Here is a 20,146-nt window from a genome sequence, read left to right as displayed (position 1 = left end):
ATTGTCCCCGATGTCCAATCACTAATCACAATTGTCTCTGATGTCTAATTTCTAATCACAATTGTTACTGATGTCCAGTCACTAATTACAATTGTTCTTAATGTCCAATTACTAATGAACACTTTTCCCAAAGTTTAATCACTAATCAACTTTATCGCCAACGTCTAATCACTAAACAACATTTCTCCCAATGTTTAATCATAAGCAAAATTCTTTCAAATGTCTAATTACTAATCACAATGGTCCCCAATATCTAATTACTTATCACCATTGTCCCCGATGTCCAATCACTAATCAAAATTGTCTCTGATGTCTAATTTCTAATCACAATTGTTACTGATGTCCAGTCACTAATTACAATTGTTCTTAATGTCCAATTACTAATGAACACTTTTCCCAAAGTTTAATCACTAATCAACTTTATCGCCAATGTCTAATCATTAATTAACATTCTTCCTAAAGTTTAATCACAAATCAACACTGTTCCCAAAGTTCAATCACTAAAAACTACTGGTCCCAATTTCCAATCACTGGTCAACATTTTGTTCTCAACATCTGATCAATGATCAAACTTTTACCCAAAGTCCAAACACTAATCACCATTGTTTCAAATGTCCAATCATGAATCACCACTGTTCTTAATGGCCAATCAATGACCACCATTGCTCCCAGTTTCCAATTTCTAACTAACATTGTTCCCAATGTCCAATCCCTGATCACTGATTTATCCCACCGTCACACTTTGATCTTTGTTTTAAACTCTATTCTTGGACATATTTACAACTAATAAAATATTTTTTCTCATCTCTAGGTGTAATGGTGGTATAACAGGTAACGCTGCCACATCACAGCTCAGAGAGCCTGGGTTCAGACCTGAGCATAGCTAAAGTTATTGTATGTAAGGAGTTTCTGTGCATATTCTTCCTGTGCCCTTATATTGTCTGACCTGAGGTTGGCATACACACTTTTTTATTTGTATCTCAAAACAAATAAAAAGCAAAACATTGTTAATTAATACATAAAAAAATGCTACTGTTGTAAAGTTGCTGTGGTACAAAAGGAACGTAACACTTTGGTAGCACATGCTGTTATAGGAAAATGATACACTTCGGGTGCAACTTGTGCTGAAGTGTTAGAACACCGTCCTTAGAAAACCTCACGGCTTCGCGTTACGCGTTTTGATATGCAAATAGGCATCACGATCATTATGCAAATTACTAATGAATATGCAAATGAGTCGTTGGCGGCTTTCCCCCCACCCCCCCGAGCATGCATTAGCTTACATATGTACATTACCCCGCTGAATCGGCATACTCGTCAACACACTGGCGTCATCTGTCATTTGCACGAGCACCCCGAAAGTTCCGTTCAGCTCTCGCGCAGCTTGATGGATTGATGACGTGACGTCAGCAGGAGAGCTACCTCGAGCGGCGCGGGAGGGGAGGGGTGGGGTGGAGAGAGGTGGTGGTGGGGGGGGGGGGATTAATCTGTGCGCGCGCGGCTGAGTGCGAGCGATTGAGAGCGCGCGCGAGCCAGGACAGCGGACGCGCTTACTAATCTCACGGGAAACACGGGCCGCGTTCGGAACAAACCCGGTACCGAGCAGAGCAGAGGAGAGAAGCGCCTCCGTGCAGGAGAGTTTGTAAGAGGCAGAGACACGCAGTCGTGGAGGATGAGCCTGCGCTTTGAAGCCGCGTAAACCCTCAGGGCATTTTCATAAGGTAAGCTCTCTCTCTCTCTCTCTCTCTGTTAAATGTAACGCCTGAGTTAACAACGGAGTGTAAAACTCCGCTTCATGAAAATCCCCAAAAGCCCTCTGCCAGTGTCTTAGTACCATAAGTACTTGTTTTATGGCAGGTTTCAGCATTTCTAACATTTCTTATTCACACACGGGCACTATATTGAGTCCTCAATGTACAGGACTTGTGTGATAATGAGACTTTTCAGTGTAAGGTTTACCAAGTCTTAACTTTTACTCAGGTGTTTATCCGTCAGAGTTATTAGTCACTCACGCGTTAGCATATGATGTTTCATCTATTAATTCATTTATTCTTATTAATTTAAAACAATTAGCTGTCGTTAAAATTAAGAAAGATAACAAGACGCAGGCTACACACTCGTAAAATGTATAATAGTAGTATAGTATTTATTTAAACGCATTAGTATTTAATACGCGGTTTAGGACGCAGCCAGAAGTGTAGTTAATAACGGTTTAATTAGTTAGCAAAATGGCGGGCGTTTAATTAAAGCAATTAACAGAGTTGTGATTGAAGTAGTATGCGCGTGTATTAGAACTCTGGTTTAATTGATACCTTATATACCTTCCTTATTTTCGAGTATTGCTTTAAATTTTTTTTTTTTACACCTTTTCATATTAAAGGTACTAAAGTCACCTGAGTGACAAGGAAGTGTAGAGGTTTAGTGCCTAAGTGTGTGGAGTATGTGGATGGAGACCCAACTGCCTCTCTCTCTATCTCTCTCTGTGCATGTCGCGGGGAGTGAATTACCTTTATGGCCCCCAAATTAAAGAGGTAAATGGGCTTTGTTAAATGCCTCACGCTTTATAACGGTTCCTCTCACCTACATGGAAAAGCTATCCCACATCCTGACGCCTCTGTGCGCGCGCCCTTTTTTATAGACGGATTACTGAAATTTAAGGCACCGTGTTACTTTTACAGCTACCGGGCTCGGTCCCCCCCTCCCCAAAAAAAGCACAAAAACCGGTTGTTCCTGTTGAAGAGAGAGAGAGAGAGAGAGAGAGGCCTGCGCCCACAATAGGCCAGGTAGCGTTCGTTTCACAGAGCACACACACACAGGTGTATAAAAAGCGCGTGCAGCAAACAAACCCGTGAGCAGCACGTGCACGGCTGGTGAAGAGCGCGCCGCTTTAGGTTCAGGTTTTCTGATTTACACAAGCTGTCAAAGATTCAGGCGTTTCTCACTTTAAGAGTTCAGGACCTGCAATTTTGGTAAGTTTCGCTTTTAATAAACTAAAGCATTTAATATACTATAGAGTCTTAGAAATAAAGCTACAGAACTGAGAATCTTTTCATGCGGAGACAGCAAGGATGCACGCTTTCTGCCTTATTATGCATGTTTCTATTTTTAATCAAAAGCTGTAAGAGTAAAGCGTTAATAGGGCTCCTTAAGGTCCGGTCATGCACCAAAAGTTATTTTTAAAGGTGTAGATATTATATAAGTACAGTAGTTCGGATAAATGAGAAGAATCATTAAGTGATGATGGAATGTGTTGCAATATTATATCATACTTCTATTTGCACATTCCTTAATATTTATTACGAATAATAATTTTATTAATGCACATATTTGCATCTGTAGACTGTGTGTAAAAAATATAATATTAAGTAGTACGGCTGCATGAGTGGTGGAAGTGATGATGGGATGTCCTGCAATATTACATTGTATTATACGTCCATCTGCACATTCTTTAATATTTATTATTAGTAATAATTTTACTTTAATACACATACGTATCTGTAGACTATGTGCACACCAGTTTTAAATTCTTTGCATCATTTAAAGTTGCCTTCTCTCTCCCTCTCTCTCTTTCTCTCTCTCTCCCTCTGTCTGTCAATGAAGCTCTACGTTTTCGTTTCAGGAGGCGCGTGCATATGTCGAGGAGGAGGTACGTGCGTGCTCTGAGACGTGCGCGAGCCCCCGCTCCGTCCGGACAAATGAGGATCCTCGCGAGACGCTAAACTGCCAGCGCGAGCCCTTCAATCCCGCACACTCTGCAATTTTTTTTTTATTATTATTATTATTTTAATTATTATTATTTTTCCCACCCCAATGGAGTGCATGCATCCATCACGGACTAGTAAAATGCATTGGATCACTCTGCTGCTGGCCGGCTTCACTTTTTGGGGCAAAGTGTCTGTGTACAACTGCTTAGATTACGAAGAGGGCTTTGACTATTATGATGAGGAGAAACAAGAGACCATAGACTACAAAGATCCCTGCAAAGCCGGTAAGATTGTATCATTATTATTATTATTATTATTATCGGGTTGCACCAACTGTTTGCATACTTGGCGGAGCCAGCGCCCGTGCGTTACTTCTAGCCGCAGTAAGACTGAGTAGAGATTGTTTAGGTCTCCTTCCCGTTACCGCGCCAGCGCTTTAACAGCCTGCGGTTCCAATCACACCGCCCCCCCACTCCCCCTTATAACCCCGCCCCCAACCAGGATGATTCCGCGGCTCTCCGAGGCCACGTGCGCACCACCGCCGCCACTCGGGCACGTGCGCCACCTGTCCGCGCGCACAAGCTGCTTGAACAGTGAGCAGATGTGTGCACGCTTTCCCCTGTACATCATGTGCTCCAGAGAGTGTCTCGTGCGACACGGTCATTCATTCATTTATCTAATCATTCGTCTCCAAGGGTCACTGAAGACACGCTGGGGGCACAAGGCGGGAATCCACCGAAGCGTGGGATTCCACAGTCACCACAGGGCAACATGCACACACATTCACACCTAGGGTTAATTAAGCCTTGCAAATCCTCCTATGGCTGTACTCTAGAGGAAAGCGCAGACCCTATCATTCAGATTTCGCAGTACAGTACAGGCATGTTGTGTGATGTACAGCTCTGTGTGTATTGTTGCTTTTGTTTGCACATGTGCGCTTTATGTTGTCTTTTTGTATAGTTCTTAGATAGTTTTGTTAATTTATGGTTGTCTTAGCTAGTCAGCTAATTAGGTCTGTTCTTAACAAGTTTTGTTTATTTATGTTGTGTTAAGCAGCACCCTGGTCCCGGAGGAGCGTTGTTTCGTTTCACTGTGTACTGAACTGTAAATGACAATAAAAGCCTACTCGACTTGGCTTGACTTGAAATGTAAAGCCCCTCTGCTGTTAGTAATCTGACAGACAAGCGGACAGGTTCTCACATCTCACACATCTGGACGCATTGGCAAATCTGTTTGGGCGTGTGTGTGTTTGTGTGAGGGGTGTGTGTTGTGTTTAAGTTGACTGAGAATCTAAAAGAGTGTAATGTCTTATCCTTTCGTTTTGTTTGTGTGTGTGTGAAGGCTTCTCTCATGGCTAAACAGTCTGTAGTTAAACTCTTTTTAAATGCTCTCCCTGTGTATGTGACTCTCTGTCCATCTCTCTCTCTCTTTCTCTCTCTCTCTCTCTCTAGATTCGTCTCCCTCAGTGTCTCCTCATGCATCTGTCTCACTTGTAATGTTTACACAGTAATTGTAAATCTGAGAAGCTGTCTCATTGTTCATGGGCCATTAGTTAACTTGCAACCGTTAAGCTGTTTTTAAGTTGGAAGCATCAAAAAGCAATCGTTCAAGGAGTGTGTGTGTGTGTGTGTGTGTGTGTGTGTAGGGGGAGGAAAAGTATGGGAGTATTAGATGGTTATAGGGAGGACCTCTGTTCTCCTAAACTGAAAAATATTTGTGAGAATTACTTGAGGGAAAGGGCGGACAGTATTTAGATTATTTGCTCACTCACATACTCACACACATATTCTTGTAATGGAGTCATTGTGAGGACCTTAGAGTGACATAATTATTATTGTAGGTAAAAACCTTGTTTTGTTTTTTTTGTTTTGTAGAAAGATAAAAAAGAAGATTTTGCTTTGAAGAGTTTCATTGTTTCCAACACAGTGGCAGATTTATGATTTAAATATCCAGGTGTAGTTGTAGCAAAAAAAAAAAAAAGTGCCAATAAGTTATATTCTCTGATCCCTGGGACATGACGTGACCGAAATGCTGACCGAGCTGTCGAACCTTTTCGATCTAGAGCAAATGAAAGCTGAGTGAGCGTTTTGACTTCTGCCTTTTTCTTTTTTTTGTAAGCACTGCTATCTTAAGATACCATTAACTTCGCGAAGGTGCGAGCTGAGCCGTCACCTCTCCGGCTCCGAAATAAGAAGCTTTTATTTACAGAAACTGCCCGTTGCAAAAACAAGCCGTCTTGGTTTCAATAGGCCAGTAATGGGCTCGTATCATTATGCGGTCATTACAGCGCGATTATCTGTTGCTCTTATCTTAAGACATTGTAATCATAATGGCCCCTGTCACTGCGGAATAACCAATCCTTTCAGATTATGTTAATCCAGCCCACGCCCCCCTGAATAACAGAGCAAAGAAACACAAACAAACCCGAGCTACTGCCTAAAGGGCGTGTGTCCATGTCAGTGTGTGTGTGTGTGTGTGTGTGTGTGTGTGTGTGTGTGTGTGTCTCCATACATCTCTATGTATTCTCTCCATACATAATTGCTATAGTGCAGTACTTAGTAATTCTAGGGTCATGCAAGGGTTTGTATGAGTGTGTATGTTCGTGTGTGTGTGTGGGGTTAATGTTAGGGCAGCTTAATGAGAGGGAGAGACTTTAAAGAACAGGTTTCTTTTCAGACTGTCAATACTGTCATTACACACGCACACACAAACCACAGCCTTTAAATCACATGACTTCTCCAATCCTGACTGATTTCGTGCCATTTCTGCTCGAGACACAGCTGACAACCCAAATCGTGGCAGAGTTCAAACAGGAACCAGAAGCCAAAGGAAAGTCATGTGATTCCCCCTCGCAAGAACGGAAATGTCCTCGAATCTCTACTCCGCGCCACATAATCTGGTTTTCCTGTCGTAGTGAGCAGAAAGACTCCTTTCTGTTTGTCGCGCGTGCGGGTTCTTTCACATTTCCTCTCGTGTAAGCGCATGACCTCGTGAGCGTACCGTACAGCGCAGCACAGTGCGTGCATGCGTATCACGCGTGCGTGTAACGTGGAAGTGACCCTGTGCTCTCGGCGGTCTCGCTTCTGTTGCTCAAGGGAAAATCGAGTGTGAACATTTTGGCTTGGGGCTTATCTCATGCCATTAGAGTGCACCAAACACATTTCCATCTCTTTGTACGCCGGTTTCCCTCTGTGCGTGTTTATATGTGTGTGTGTGTGTGTGTGTGAGGAGCAAGTGTGGGAGCCCACTTCATTCAGGCACTTATCTCTTCCTGGTAGCCTGCATCCTGCCACTTAGCTAGAGAAGAGTCTCTCTCTCTCTCTCTCTCTCTCTTTCTCTCTTTCTCTCTCTGTGTCTTTGTAGCTCAAACACTCATTCAGGCACAAAAGAGTGTTTTTACAATCAAAACGTACACGCAGCAAAAAAACATCCAGGGGAACGAAAGAGAAAGCGCAACGTAAAGTTTGCTCTGCGCAAACTTAGATTGTGTGTGTGTGTGTGTGTGGAGGGCAGAAGGGAAGCTCGTCCACGGAGCCACGTTCTGTTAAACAGGATTTTCCAGGAGCACTCCGGCCTGACAGCCAGCTTCCGAAAAAAAATTGCAGAATATTCCAGAGTCAGCGCTTTGCCCCCGTCGCGCCCGACTGTTTGTCTTGGAGCGGGAAAAGCGTGAATCAGCAGCGAGCACGCTTCCTCCCACAATGCATCTCACTAATTAAGCAATTACGGCTCCGAACACAGCGAGGTGTGAAAGGAGCTCTCTGATGCGCGGCCGCGGCAGCAGCTGCTCAGCTCTCGGAAGTACAGCTGCTGAGGATGTGAGAGAGTCTGAGGGAAGATCCTGGTAGTTTTCCCTGCGAGTGATGTTTATTACAGTTTATGATTCGAATTCAGTTCAGCTTGGGATAACGACCAGGTTTTCCCAAATCTTTAGCAGACGTTCGTGAGGATTAATCGAGTGTGTGTCTGCTCTTCTGTAGATTCCCTGGCCCTCCAAGGAAGTGATTCTGGCTCTTCCCCAGGATGCTCTGCGTCACTCCTATTGCTCATGTCCCTCAGAGCTCTTTCGGTTGCGTTAGTTACAAAAATTTTTCCTCATCGTCCCCCTGATACTCGTTTATATAACTATTGACGTGTGATTGTGTGACAGTGTGTGTGTTTACAGGAACACGTCACTCAGATCACTGCATGCTAAGGAGGTCTCTGGCCTGTGGGTCAGAAGATGGAACAATTTTCAGTTTAAGATCTTTAAGATTGAAGCACGAAGCTTTCGAGTAAAAATAACTGTTTTTAGATCAAACATTTCCGTAAGCGTCAATTATGTGTTCTCCACTCGTTTTTTTGTTCCTCCTCTGCTCCTGTGCATTTGTACAGAAATAAACATATCATCTAAGGACAAGGGGACAGCGAGCTCTCCTGGATTAAACCAGCCGTCTGACCCCAAATAACACGCACACACGTGCGCACACACACACACACACAGGTTAGGCTCATACACAGAACAACTCACTTTCATTCACAAAATACTTTATAATAATACATCAAAGGATAAATTATACCTATATTTAAAGAAAAAAAAAAACCTTCTTAATGACCTGAGGTGTAATCTCAAATATTTTTTTTATCTAGTGCACAGATTAAATCCCGCCGCTCCATCTGACGTTGAATCGCCTCAAAGCATTTAATTCTAGTTCAGATTACACAGAAAAAAAAAGCTTTTTCACCTAACAATCCCAAATCCCAGATCAGAGTTTTCACGTCTCATCATCGAGCTCTAAAAGCCAGCAGGTCCATCCAGAAGAGTTTCACATTAAACATAAACACGCTGGTTAAAAATAAAAGTTCAGCACTAGATACGGATCTTCTCTCCGCTCATCGTGCAAAAGCTCAAAGCTGCTTCAGGACTTTAGTTTTGCAGCGCTCTCACAGCTAGATGTTGCCTCAGCGTTTTTTTTTTTTCTTTTTCTTCCTGAAGGCTGCTTCAGCATTTATTCAGGTGCACGGCCTCATGCATTGTTTATGCGTCTATGGATCGGCCCGGACCGCGTAACGTCGATAGGTCAACGTTGCTGTCGTTCCGACTGGATCGCAGCCCTCAGCGCAGAAAGCTTAACACAAGGACGCCGTCTTTAGCTTTTGTCTAACACGAGGGATGGTCCGGTGTCTAACAAAGCACGCTGATACCCATTAGAGATTGGGGAAGGGTATTGTGCGAGAGTAGAGAATAAAGAATGGACACACACACACACATTTGGGTGTGCACCCATTTCAATTTCATTGCCTTGCATTGTGTGTTTTTTTGTTTTGTTTTGTTGTTAAGCATGAAGGTTAAGTAATTCTCTGTCTCGTATACACATGCGTATAGAAATGGTCCTCTATCACAGCCATCGTCTCCTCGGCGACAGCCTAAATTAGAGACATCATACCGGGTGTGACGGGGAAGAAGAAAGGAAGGAAATCGACATCGTTCTTGGAAAGCGATATGGTTTTAAAATGATGCCTTTTTTTTATGTCCAAGCTAATTAGGATTCTGTTCCTGCGTCTGTCAAAAAGCGACATCATCAGCATCATTAGCGTGTCTAATAACGCGTCTAGTGTTTGGTAATGTAGTACAGTGTTTTCTGTTCTAATACTACTTTCTCTCTCTTAATGTTTCGCACTCCAGCGGTCTTTTGGGGAGACATCGCCTTGGACGAGGAGGACCTGAAAATGTTTCACGTGGACAGGACGATAGATCTCGCTCGACACCAACACGTGAAGCAAGGACACACGTCGGGTAAGAAAAGAGCGTTCGCAGGCGAAGAGTTAATCAAAACACTACTTAATAAATCAAATGTTTGAGCAATAGGACGTGTGTTTGTGTGTTTTTGACTCAAGCACGAGGCACAATATATCAAGATGGGAGACAGCGCGGATGATATGAAGGGATTAGAGGGATTGGGTGGTTGATTACACACTCTGAGAAGTTGATATCGGTGGAGGTTAAGGCCCCGGGCGAATTAGATTTGATAAATGCCACTGTCTCAACTGTGCAGCAGAATCAGCAAATCATCTGGGTGTGTGTGTGTGTGTGTGTGTGTGTGTGCAAGCTGCAGGGTGTGAGTGCATTGGTTTAAAGGAATGTTATTCTTAATGATTGTAGGATGATCCTTGATAACAAGCACATTAAACTTAAGTCATGGTCCAGTCTCTGGATAACGTCCTGATCAAAATTCGCCAACTTGTTGATCACAACCTGTGAAAAAACCACACAAAAACCGAAAAAAAAAGAAAAAATAGTCCTTGGCTTTAATCAGATGCTGATGACATAAAATACATAAACGTTTTTTTAGTGCCGAAGTGCAGAAAGGTGTGTTTGTGTGTGAGATTGAGTGAGTGAGTGAGTGAGTGAGTAAGTGTGTGTTTGTGTGTGTATGCGCATATCCCTAACCTCAGTCTTTTCCTGCGCCTCCGACTCGGCCGGTTTAGTTTGTTCCTGATTTTCCTGTCCACTTCGACATTCCAGTGCGAGAAAGGGTTAGAGAAAAAGAGGGAAACACTAAGGCAAGAGTGTGTGTGCGTGTGTGTGTGTGTGTGTGTTAGAAAACGAATAAGAGACAAAAACAGATGATGGAGTGATGATGACAGTGGAGGCACAGACCTTATAAGAAAAATAAAAAACTAATGTTGATTGATGTGTGAAGAAGGCAGTACGGAGAGGGCACACACACACACACACACACACACACACACACACAAAAGCAACTCGCACTTTCCTGGCACATTTACGTTTATTAAATGGTGTAATTATGTCGCATGTGTAGTGCACCACATTATTATTTAAAGTCCATAGGATCCATCATAGATACTGTTTACTGTATATACTGTACATACAACATCCTTTCTCGTCTTTCTCTGTCTGTCAGGGGGAGCAGATGAGCACGACGCCTCTGCGAATCGAGGACAGTTATACCTCCTGCTCGAAAGAATACGACGACTCGGTCTCGGTAAGTTCACTCTTCCGCACATCCAGAGCCTGTATTCACAAAGCTTTTTAGAATTCTCTCAGAGAGCTCCTAACTTAGCTTAAAAAAGTCCTAGCTGGGAGTCCTAGGCTAAAAGTGATTTAGGAAACTTCTCAGAGCAACTCTGAGGAAGGAAAGTACAAAAACCTTTATCTTAGTGTGGAGGTGTGGTCGACCCCGTTGCTCAGGATGATGCAGCAATTCAAGGACTGTGATTGGTTGATAAAAAAAAAAAAGGTCTTAAATGCGCTCTTTGTGAAAATAGGATATATGATAATAGAACTGATAGTGAAATCATAATGTTTGTATATAAAGAAATTGTATAATCATGACTACAGGCTACTTTATGCAAAGTTTCTGTTATAGGCTAATTATCTTAAAGGTAATTAAAACAATCAAATGGTGAAAATTTGTCTACTTTTGAAGTAACCAATTTTCACACAGTAGTTACTATATTAAAGTCTTACATTTATTTATCATACTGATTTTATTACTTGTAATCCACTTCAGATTGATGGGAGCAAAATGGCTTAGATTTTACCAATTTACATGATTACAGGACAGTCTGTTTAAATTTCACTTTTGGATGGTATGTAGTCAACAATCTGAGAGAGATGGAAGGAAATAAAACAACAAAAAATTCAAATTGGACAGAAGAGCAGTGTTTACTTTTAGCTTTACGTTTAGTATTTGGAGAAAATTTCTTCTTTCCGATATTTTGTCCTCTGCTATAGAAACTCTAATCCTCTTAAAAGTCATCCTCTATACTCTTTACAATTCTTACCGTAGGAGCTGTTTTTTAGGGCTAAGATGTTTTGTGGATCATTTTTATTTTTAAGATTTATTCCTAAATTTAAGGAGAAATTCTAAGAAAAAGTCATAATTCTAAGAATTTTCACTAGGAGCAACTTTTAGGCTTAAGAAACTTTGTGAATATGGGCCCAGGTTTCTGTCCTGACCTTTTTTCGGAGTCCCGGCTTATATATAGTCTATTTATAGTTCAAGGTGTTAGATTTTAATATCTGCAGAGCCCTTAAACTTCATAACCAGCGACCATGACATTTAGACATGAAGACTTTTGATAAGACGGAGAAAATCACCCTAAGGACATGGGACCGTGTACTCTCACTGGAACATTAAATTCATGTTGACCCTTGTCAGAGTGATGCGTTTCTAGGTGTGATTGTGTGGATATTCTAGTGCCGTGGATATAAATGTGTTATTGAGAATAAATAGATAGAAATATTGATTGATTTAGGACGTTGAATAGGAGACGTGATGCATGTTATTAACATCTGCCTGATCAGGGTCTTGAGGGTTTAAATCAGGATAATAGAATTCGAGTCCTACCGTTTCTACTCATAGCAGCTAGTTTTAGGTTCGGCCACGCCCACAAACATTGTAGTGTAATGTATTTGCATATGTGTTTACTGTCTTTGTGCAGAACCGTCTAAGAACTCTAGTAAGGAGAAGGAGAGATCGAACCGAGCTGTCTCAGCAGGCGGCAGGGACGAAGAGAGACGGGTTCGAGCGGGGAAATCTCGTGTCCCCCGAGCCGCCACTTCCAGAGCAGAGCGAATCTGGCCCGGAGGTGTCATCCCTTATGTCATAGGAGGCAACTTCACTGGTGAGTTACTTGTGTGTGTGTGTTTGGGCAATGTATGCACACATACCGTTACTGTTCTTCAGCCAATCAGAGCGAGTCTGTAATGACATCATCAGGGCAGAGAAAGGTACTTACATGGTTTATCCTTGGGATCAAAACTTTAGACCATGCCTTTAACTCTGCTGAAGTGTATCGCAATATTCACCTCATTGCTATATTTCTTCCAGTGTTTTATCTGTGTGTGTGTGTGTGTGTGTGTGTGTGTGTGTGTTCATGTGGGCATGCACAGAGGTGTCCATACTTGTTACGTTTTGGTATTTAATACCAATGAAAAGCTGAAACACTATATGCCCAGTGCTACATTTTCATGGAAATATTATGTGTATGTGTGTGTGTGTGTGTGTGTGTGTTGGTGTGTTTCTCAGGCAGTCAAAAAGCCATGTTTAAGCAAGCCATGAGACACTGGGAGAAACAGACCTGCGTGACCTTCGTTGAGAAAACAGACGAGGAGAGCTACATCGTCTTTACATACCGTCCCTGCGGGTGAGATCTTGTGCTCCAGTGTTTCTCTGTGTTCGCTAAACCATGAGGTCATACACCGCGACGCAACGCGGTATATAAAGCTTTATAACGCCTAAGGCGAAGCAGACAAGCAAATCATCCGATGAACACTTTCCTGCGGGACTCGTTTCAAAGACTTGGATCGCCGGATGATTTGTAGTCGACACGGTCTGATGATTTGATCGGCTTTCGTGCGTTCAGTAAATTACACCATTGTTTGTACTGGGGCCCATGCGGACACACACACGGAGCACTCTCGGACCTCTCAATAGGAAGAAAAGGGCGAACGGATAGAAAAGGAGAGAGAGAGAGAGGTTGAAAGGTTATACAGTATTTGTAGTCTACAATGTGTAGATTTGGGATAATTCGATGCTCACTTGTTTAATACCCTTTCAAATGAGATTCGACAAGGCTTGAAAATAAAGACGCACTGAAACATACTGATGCGTGCGCGTACACGTACACACACACGCACTTTTACTCTCTTACTCATTCACCTCTCATTGTTATGCGGGCATCCTGTAGTGTGTGTGTTTAAAATGTGCGTGTGCTAGTCAGTATGTGTGTGTGTGTGTGTGAGAGAGAGTGTCAGAGGAGACGACTTTACTACAGTCAGCTCACTTTTCCTTCCTGCCTCGTTACCACGCTGAGCAGGCCGGCCATTGTTCTTCTCTGAGTGGAATGGCATCTAACGAGCCGGCGTGATAATGAGAGAGAGAGAGAGAGAGGGAGGAAAAAAAGAGAGGGAAAAATAACGAGAGACCAGAGTTTGAAAAGCAGCACTAAATCGATATCCGGTTACCGCCACTTATTCAATACGCACTTTAGGTGTTCACGCAGTCATCCAATCAACCAATCACGTTGGACCAGGGCAGACCATACAGTCCCACAGATGCATGGCAAGGGCATTCAGTTACTGTTCACACCATACACCAGGGCCTGTATTTACAAATCTTCTTAGAATTCTCTCCTATCTTAGCTTAAAAAGTCCCAGCTGGGAGTCCTAGACTAAAAGTGATTTAGGAAACTTCTCTGAGGAAAAACCTTTATCTTAGTGAGGGAGTGTGGTCGACCCTGTTGTTAGGGATGATGCAGCAATTCAAGGACTGTGATTGGTTAATAAAAAAGTGTCTTAAATGCCCTCTTTGTATAAATAAATGATAATAGAACTGACAGTGAAATCATAATGTTTGCATATAAAGAAATTGTATAATCATGACTACAGGATACTTTATGCCAAATTTCTGTTATAGACTAAATATCTTAAAGTTAATTAAAGCAGCCAAATGTTGAAAATGTGTCTACTTTTGAAGCAACCAATTTCCATGCAGTTTTTAAGTTCTTAGATTTATTTACCGTACTGATTTTATTACTTGTAATCCATTTTAAATTGATACCAATTTACATGATTACAGGACAGTCTGTTTAAGTTGCACTTTTGGATGATATGTAGCCAACAATCCAAGAGCAATCCAAAAGAGATGGAAAGAAGTAAAAGAACAAGAAAAACAAATTGGACAAAAGAGCGGTGTTTACTTTTATCTTTACGTTCAGTGTTTGGAGAATATTTCTTCTTTCCGCTATTTTTTTCTTTGCTATAGAAACTCTTTAGCCTCCTAAAAGTCCTCTTTGGAGCTATTTTTATGTTTCGTGAATCATTTTAATTTTTGTTAGGATTTAGTCCTAAATTTAAACGGAAATTCTTTATAATCCTAAGAATTTTTTTAGAATTTTGTCAACGTTTAAGCTTAAGAAACTTTGTGAATGCGGGCTCTGATCACCGCACGGTGTGAAAAAAACAAAAACAATTTTGATTTTGATCCATTTTCAGCAAGCATGTTATCCTTCTTGGCAGCTTGCAGTTCCAAAAATATGTCTTATCATAGCCATAGTTGTGTGATAGTGTGTTTTGGAATGAGAAAACACCTCAAACTGGGAGTTGCCTGAAAAACGTAGTGGAAAGACAAAAACCCAAAGCTCAAGATAGAAGATAAAAGTGATAGAATGAAACATGACATAGAGCGAAACTTTATTTATTCATCGACTTCTCAGCTGTTAAAACAGTCACTCACTGTGTTTTAATTGTCTTTATTAATGATAGGTACTTTAGCTTAAGCTTGTGTGTGAGAGCATGAGTATCTGTGTGTGTATGTGTGTGTGTGTGTGTGTGTGTCTCTGCACCGAGCTATCATTGGCAATGAAATAAGGGCTTTAGGTGTTCTAATCCACAATATAAATAGAGTCCTGACTGAGATTACGACTGTGTGTATGCGTGTGTGTCCTGGCCATGCATACAGTAAGTATTGACTTTCAAAGTTTCACTCTATCGCCTGAGCTTTGACTTTAACAGCAGTCATATTCTATAGGAGAATAACAGAATATATCATGTAGCATTAGGATCATTGTTGTTTTTAACTTTATGTATAGTTTATTTTGGAACAATGTACGACTCGGAACTCCCGGGAGGCTTAAACGAGATGAGAGAGAACATAAAGAAGAAACAGAGAAAGGGCCAAGACCAGGACTGAGAAAGAAACAAGACTTGGGGGCATCTCTGGGCAACACCAAGGAGGAAATATGAACATTAAAGGATGTTAGCAAAAAAATGGGACCTGTGAGGATCATTTTGGGGGAATGAACAGGTCCTTTGACTAACAGTGCGGTGGGAGGAAGGAACAGGACCTTTGAGGAATATTAAGGGAGGGAATAATGGGCAGCACTGGGACAAGACCATTGACTTATAAGCAACAAAGAGAAAGGAAAAGCGGGTCAGTTAGTGACACTGGGGAGGGAACAGGATCTTTGAAGAACACCAGCGATAGAACAGGACCTGTGAGGAACATTCGGGAAGAAAACAGGACCCGTGACGAAGGTTTTTGTCAGAAACGAGACCGCTAAGGAACGCTGGGGAAGGGAATATGACCCACGAGCAACAATGAGAAGGAAAGAGGGTTAGTTCACAGAACAGGACCTGTGAGTAACACTTGGAAGGAAGCGGCAATGTGAGCAGAGCTGGTGGAGGAGCAGGACCTGTGGGCAACGGGAGGAAGGAAACGGGACCTGCTAGGAACACTAGGACACCTGATGTTAAGGTTAAGAGAAATGATCTGGCGGAGAAATTCAGACAGCAGACTGACCGACTCTGGGGCCGGAAACGATGCTGCCGCCGAGACAAGGGAAGGAACACCGAGACAAGGGAAGATTCACAGCCTGTACCTACAGTATCACTGGCTCAGTCTCCGGGAGCGGGTGTGACCCCGGAAAAGGCTTAAGTGCATAATTATAACACATCTACAGTTTATATATATCCCACAATTAGCTGTGTTGGCACACACATCAATTTTTATACATACACATCATGTAAATACAGTACAGTCTTCAAATGATATGTCTATATAAGTAATAACAGTAACTACGCCACGCGTCAAGTGGGATAACATTACCACGTATATGTTCATAACGCGTGTGTTTAAATGAGATACTTGTTTTCTAGGCTTGATTATTATCCTATAACAGCATGCCAATCAAAGATTTTCCATGCTGCCACTTTATTCTACCCCAGTGTCCTATATGTCTCAGGCAGATGAAGACAACTGAAATGAATTGCCCTGGGAAATTAAGTACTTGAGCTATTTAAAGAACCAAAAAAACAACATCGTTTTAACATTTATACTAAAAAACGATCGAATGAATGATCCATAATCTATTTTTCTATCGCAGATGCTGTTCCTATGTGGGTCGTCGCGGTAACGGGCCTCAAGCCATCTCCATCGGGAAAAACTGCGACAAGTTCGGCATCGTGGTTCACGAGCTGGGTCACGTTATCGGATTCTGGCATGAGCACACGCGTCCCGATCGCGACGATCACGTGACCATCATCAGAGACAACATTCAGCCCGGTACCAAGTTATTCATTATTCACGTCTGCTCTGAATGAAGGTGATAAGATAATTCCATAACCAGACCGTGTGTGTGTCGTGTGCAGGTCAGGAATATAATTTTCTCAAGATGGAGCCCGGCGAGGTGAACTCTCTCGGCGAGCCGTACGACTTCGACAGCATCATGCATTACGCCAGGAACACTTTCTCCAGGTGAGCCATACACACAGAGACACTCCTCTCTGATTTAACACCGGAAGACTGATTTAATAATGTTATTGGTGTCTTTCAGGGGAATGTTTTTGGACACCATCCTTCCCTCACGTGACGACAACGGTGTCCGGCCAGCCATCGGGCAGAGAACCAGACTCAGCAAAGGAGACATTTCACAAGCCAAGAAACTCTACAGGTGTCCAGGTAAGCTACTATAGGTGTGTGTGTGTGTGTGTGTGTGTGGGCATACACAAGATTCAGATGTGTTTGCTTTTTGCCAAAGCAAACAATACGCAGAATAGTAAAGAAAGAAAAGGAGTGGAACAATGGATGACTAATGATATTGGTTAAATGTTGAATTATGAAGAGATTATCTCGTTTCATAGGCACTTCATACTGATAGATTATTACAATTAAAGGCTACAGCTGCATAATGGTGTGTGTGTACAGAAAGATTGCCGTCTAATGACTACTTAAGTGTTTTTTTCCCCAATAGTAGAGGTGAAGTGAGTCACTTGTGATTAGTTACTCTACACTGTACATTTCTCTCTCTCTCTTTCTCCTGCTTTCTCTTTCTCAAACACTTAACGTTCCCCTCACCTGCATGTCCACGAAGCTAAACGGTCCACTTAAAACCTGCGCTTTAATTAAGATGATATCATTTAAGCACATGTGCTTAATATATATTTTCAGCACCAGCAATATTTTACATCCTTTCCTCGTTTTAATTTTGTGCGTAATAGATACTTAAAGGCACTTCCACATACTGTACATCCAGAGGCTTAATTAATGAGACTTTAATGGTCAGTGAAAGATTTTCTCTCTAATTTAGTTGTGTCCAATTCCTCCCCATCACTAGGGGGATCCCAGATTAAGGTTTTTACTACCACTTTGTCGGTAGGGCCGAAAACTATCATGTGTTTCCTCCGAACTGCTCGCTCACGCACCGTTGGGAGCAACACACTTGGAGGACAGTGCTATTTACTCCTTCAGCTTGAATGAGCTTACAGATGCCCCTGATTGGCTGTAGAGCCGTGATTAATGCGGGAGCACTAAGTACCTCTCATCCCTCCCCCCTGAGAGAGCTCGGCCAATCAGCTCTCTCTAGACCTCCGGCTGCGAGAGTTTACAGCATCACCCGGGAATCAAACTCGCCATCTCCTGATAATAGGGCGAGCACTTTACCACTGCGCCACTCGGAGGCCAAAGCTGAGGTTTTTTAACGCGGAGAAAACTTAAGATCTGTTAATATTAATTAACGTCAGCCGGCCCGACCTGCAGAAGAGGGAGGCGTCTACAGAGGGAGCGCACGCAGTGAGATATGTTTTCAAAGTAACTTGAAAGTAACGTAATTAGTAATCTGATTACTTTTTACATGTAATAATCAATAATGCAATCAAATTGCAGTTTTAAAGTAGTAATTAATAATCTGTAGTAGATTACTGGTGTTGAATGTCTGCCATGTTGATAAGATTTACAAAATTATATGAAGCGGAAATTGTATTAGTGTCATAAACCTGTTCTTTGAACTACACTTTCCGACCCGATACAAGTTACACTGAGCCGTACAGAGAACATGATGGAGAGGTCTAAACATTTTGCAATTCAAAAACTATGCTTCACTAAAACCACTCCGATGTCTGGAATGTCTGGAATGCTTATCACGGCTATTACACCAGCGTGTATCATGATACGCTGCGTCGCCTAAACCGAATTATATTTCACTTTTCCGATCAGCATGCGGCGAGACACTGCAAGACTCAGCAGGCAACTTTTCATCTCCTGGTTACCCGAATGGATACCCCTCCTACACACACTGCGTCTGGAGGATCTCCGTCACCCCCGGAGAGAAGGTAACACGCGCACCGGATTTGTAAAGCGTTTATAATTAAGCTAATAATCATTCAGAATCTTTTATTATTGTTATTATTATTTTTTAATAGATAGTGCTCAACTTCACCACCATGGACCTCTACAAGAGCAGCCTGTGCTGGTACGACTACATCGAGGTGCGCGACGGGTACTGGAGGAAAGCACCTCTTCTAGGTACACGCACACACAGACACAAACACATGATGCGTATTAAGCATACAAAAAAATCTGGTAACTGGATCAATAATTCAAGAGGGTTCTCAGATGTCTGTGTCTATTATTGTTGTTTAAAAAACATGAGTTTTTCTGTGTGTGTGTGTGTGCAGGTCGTTTTTGCGGCGACAAGATTCCAGAAACGCTGATCTCTACAGACAGCCGGATGTGGATCGAGTTCCGCAGCAGCAGTAACTGGGTGGGAAAGGGCTTCTCCGCCGTGTACGAAGGTACAGTAGGTCTCGCTCGAGTCTCGGCTAGTTCGGAAAAGTAACTGCAGAAAATATAAGATTCTGAGTTGACTTTAATTATATGATATGTAGAAATAAAAAGCCAGTGAACGTAAAAGTGAATGAATTTAAACCGGGCTTCTCTCTCTCTCTCTCTCTCTCTCTCTCTTTTTTTTGTCTGTCTTTTTTTTTTATATTTAGCGGTTTGTGGCGGCGACGTCAACAAAGACTTGGGACAGATTCAGTCTCCGAACTATCCAGATGACTACAGGCCCTCTAAAGAGTGTGTGTGGAGGATCACAGTGTCCGAGGGCTACAGTGTGGGCCTCAACTTTCAGGCCTTCGAGGTACGAAGACAGATGTAAACATTTTCACGAGGAGTAAAACACTTGTGTGTGTGTGTGTGTGTGTGTGTGTGTGTGTATTAAGGAAATAATTAGCACCAGGTTGTTGTCACGTGCTTAACATTTAATTCTTTCTCTTTTTAGGATTAGGATTGTGTGCCACAGTGATGTGTGTGTGTGTGTGCGCGTCTTTTTAAGGATCGATCCAACTGTTTTGATCTCGTAGGAACAATTTTTCCCCAAAAAAACCCCCCAAACAAACACATATTTTAGTGACAAAGGGTTGCGCTGTGATTCCTGACCATCAGAACTTATATTTATGTTTAGAGGTAGTGTTAATTAGCAGCCTTAATTATTATGTGAACGGAAGGCGAATGTATGTGTGTGTGTGTGTGTATGTTTTGTGGAATGTTCAGAGCGGTATAGTTACGGCCCTCGCGGGTCTGTAGGCTACAGAGGAAGGTTAAAGCTTTAAAAGTAAAAGGAAGTGTTCTCCTTTTCAATCATGACTGTTCAGGAAT

The 20,146-nt window shown here is 42.2% G+C and overlaps 1 protein-coding gene across 3 annotated transcripts in view; it reads left to right on the top strand.

The window, feature by feature from the left end:
• Positions 1–1,515: 1,515 nt before the first annotated feature.
• Positions 1,516–20,146, top strand: part of tll1 (tolloid-like 1) — a 29,592-nt gene continuing 10,961 nt past the window's right edge. For 2 of the 3 annotated variants that reach the window (XM_053479732.1, XM_053479734.1), the window contains exons 1-13: positions 1,516–1,721; positions 3,620–3,988; positions 9,370–9,480; positions 10,610–10,690; positions 12,153–12,335; positions 12,740–12,857; positions 16,596–16,774; positions 16,861–16,966; positions 17,046–17,170; positions 18,704–18,819; positions 18,910–19,012; positions 19,165–19,281; positions 19,483–19,628. In XM_053479732.1, coding sequence (XP_053335707.1) covers positions 3,811–3,988; positions 9,370–9,480; positions 10,610–10,690; positions 12,153–12,335; positions 12,740–12,857; positions 16,596–16,774; positions 16,861–16,966; positions 17,046–17,170; positions 18,704–18,819; positions 18,910–19,012; positions 19,165–19,281; positions 19,483–19,628 — 1,563 coding nt within the window. In that variant the 5' untranslated portion in view covers positions 1,516–1,721; positions 3,620–3,810. Of the gene's footprint in view, positions 1,722–3,600; positions 3,989–9,369; positions 9,481–10,609; positions 10,691–12,152; positions 12,336–12,739; positions 12,858–16,595; positions 16,775–16,860; positions 16,967–17,045; positions 17,171–18,703; positions 18,820–18,909; positions 19,013–19,164; positions 19,282–19,482; positions 19,629–20,146 lie in introns of all 3 variants that reach the window. The other variant, XM_053479733.1, reaches the window with a different exon arrangement.

The sequence above is a fragment of the Clarias gariepinus genome, chromosome 20 (genome assembly GCF_024256425.1).
Source record: "Clarias gariepinus isolate MV-2021 ecotype Netherlands chromosome 20, CGAR_prim_01v2, whole genome shotgun sequence".
In the NCBI taxonomy this organism is placed as follows: Eukaryota; Metazoa; Chordata; class Actinopteri; order Siluriformes; family Clariidae; genus Clarias; species Clarias gariepinus.
The sequence above is the reverse complement of the archived record's forward strand: the minus strand, read 5'-3'. Positions and strand labels throughout refer to the sequence as shown.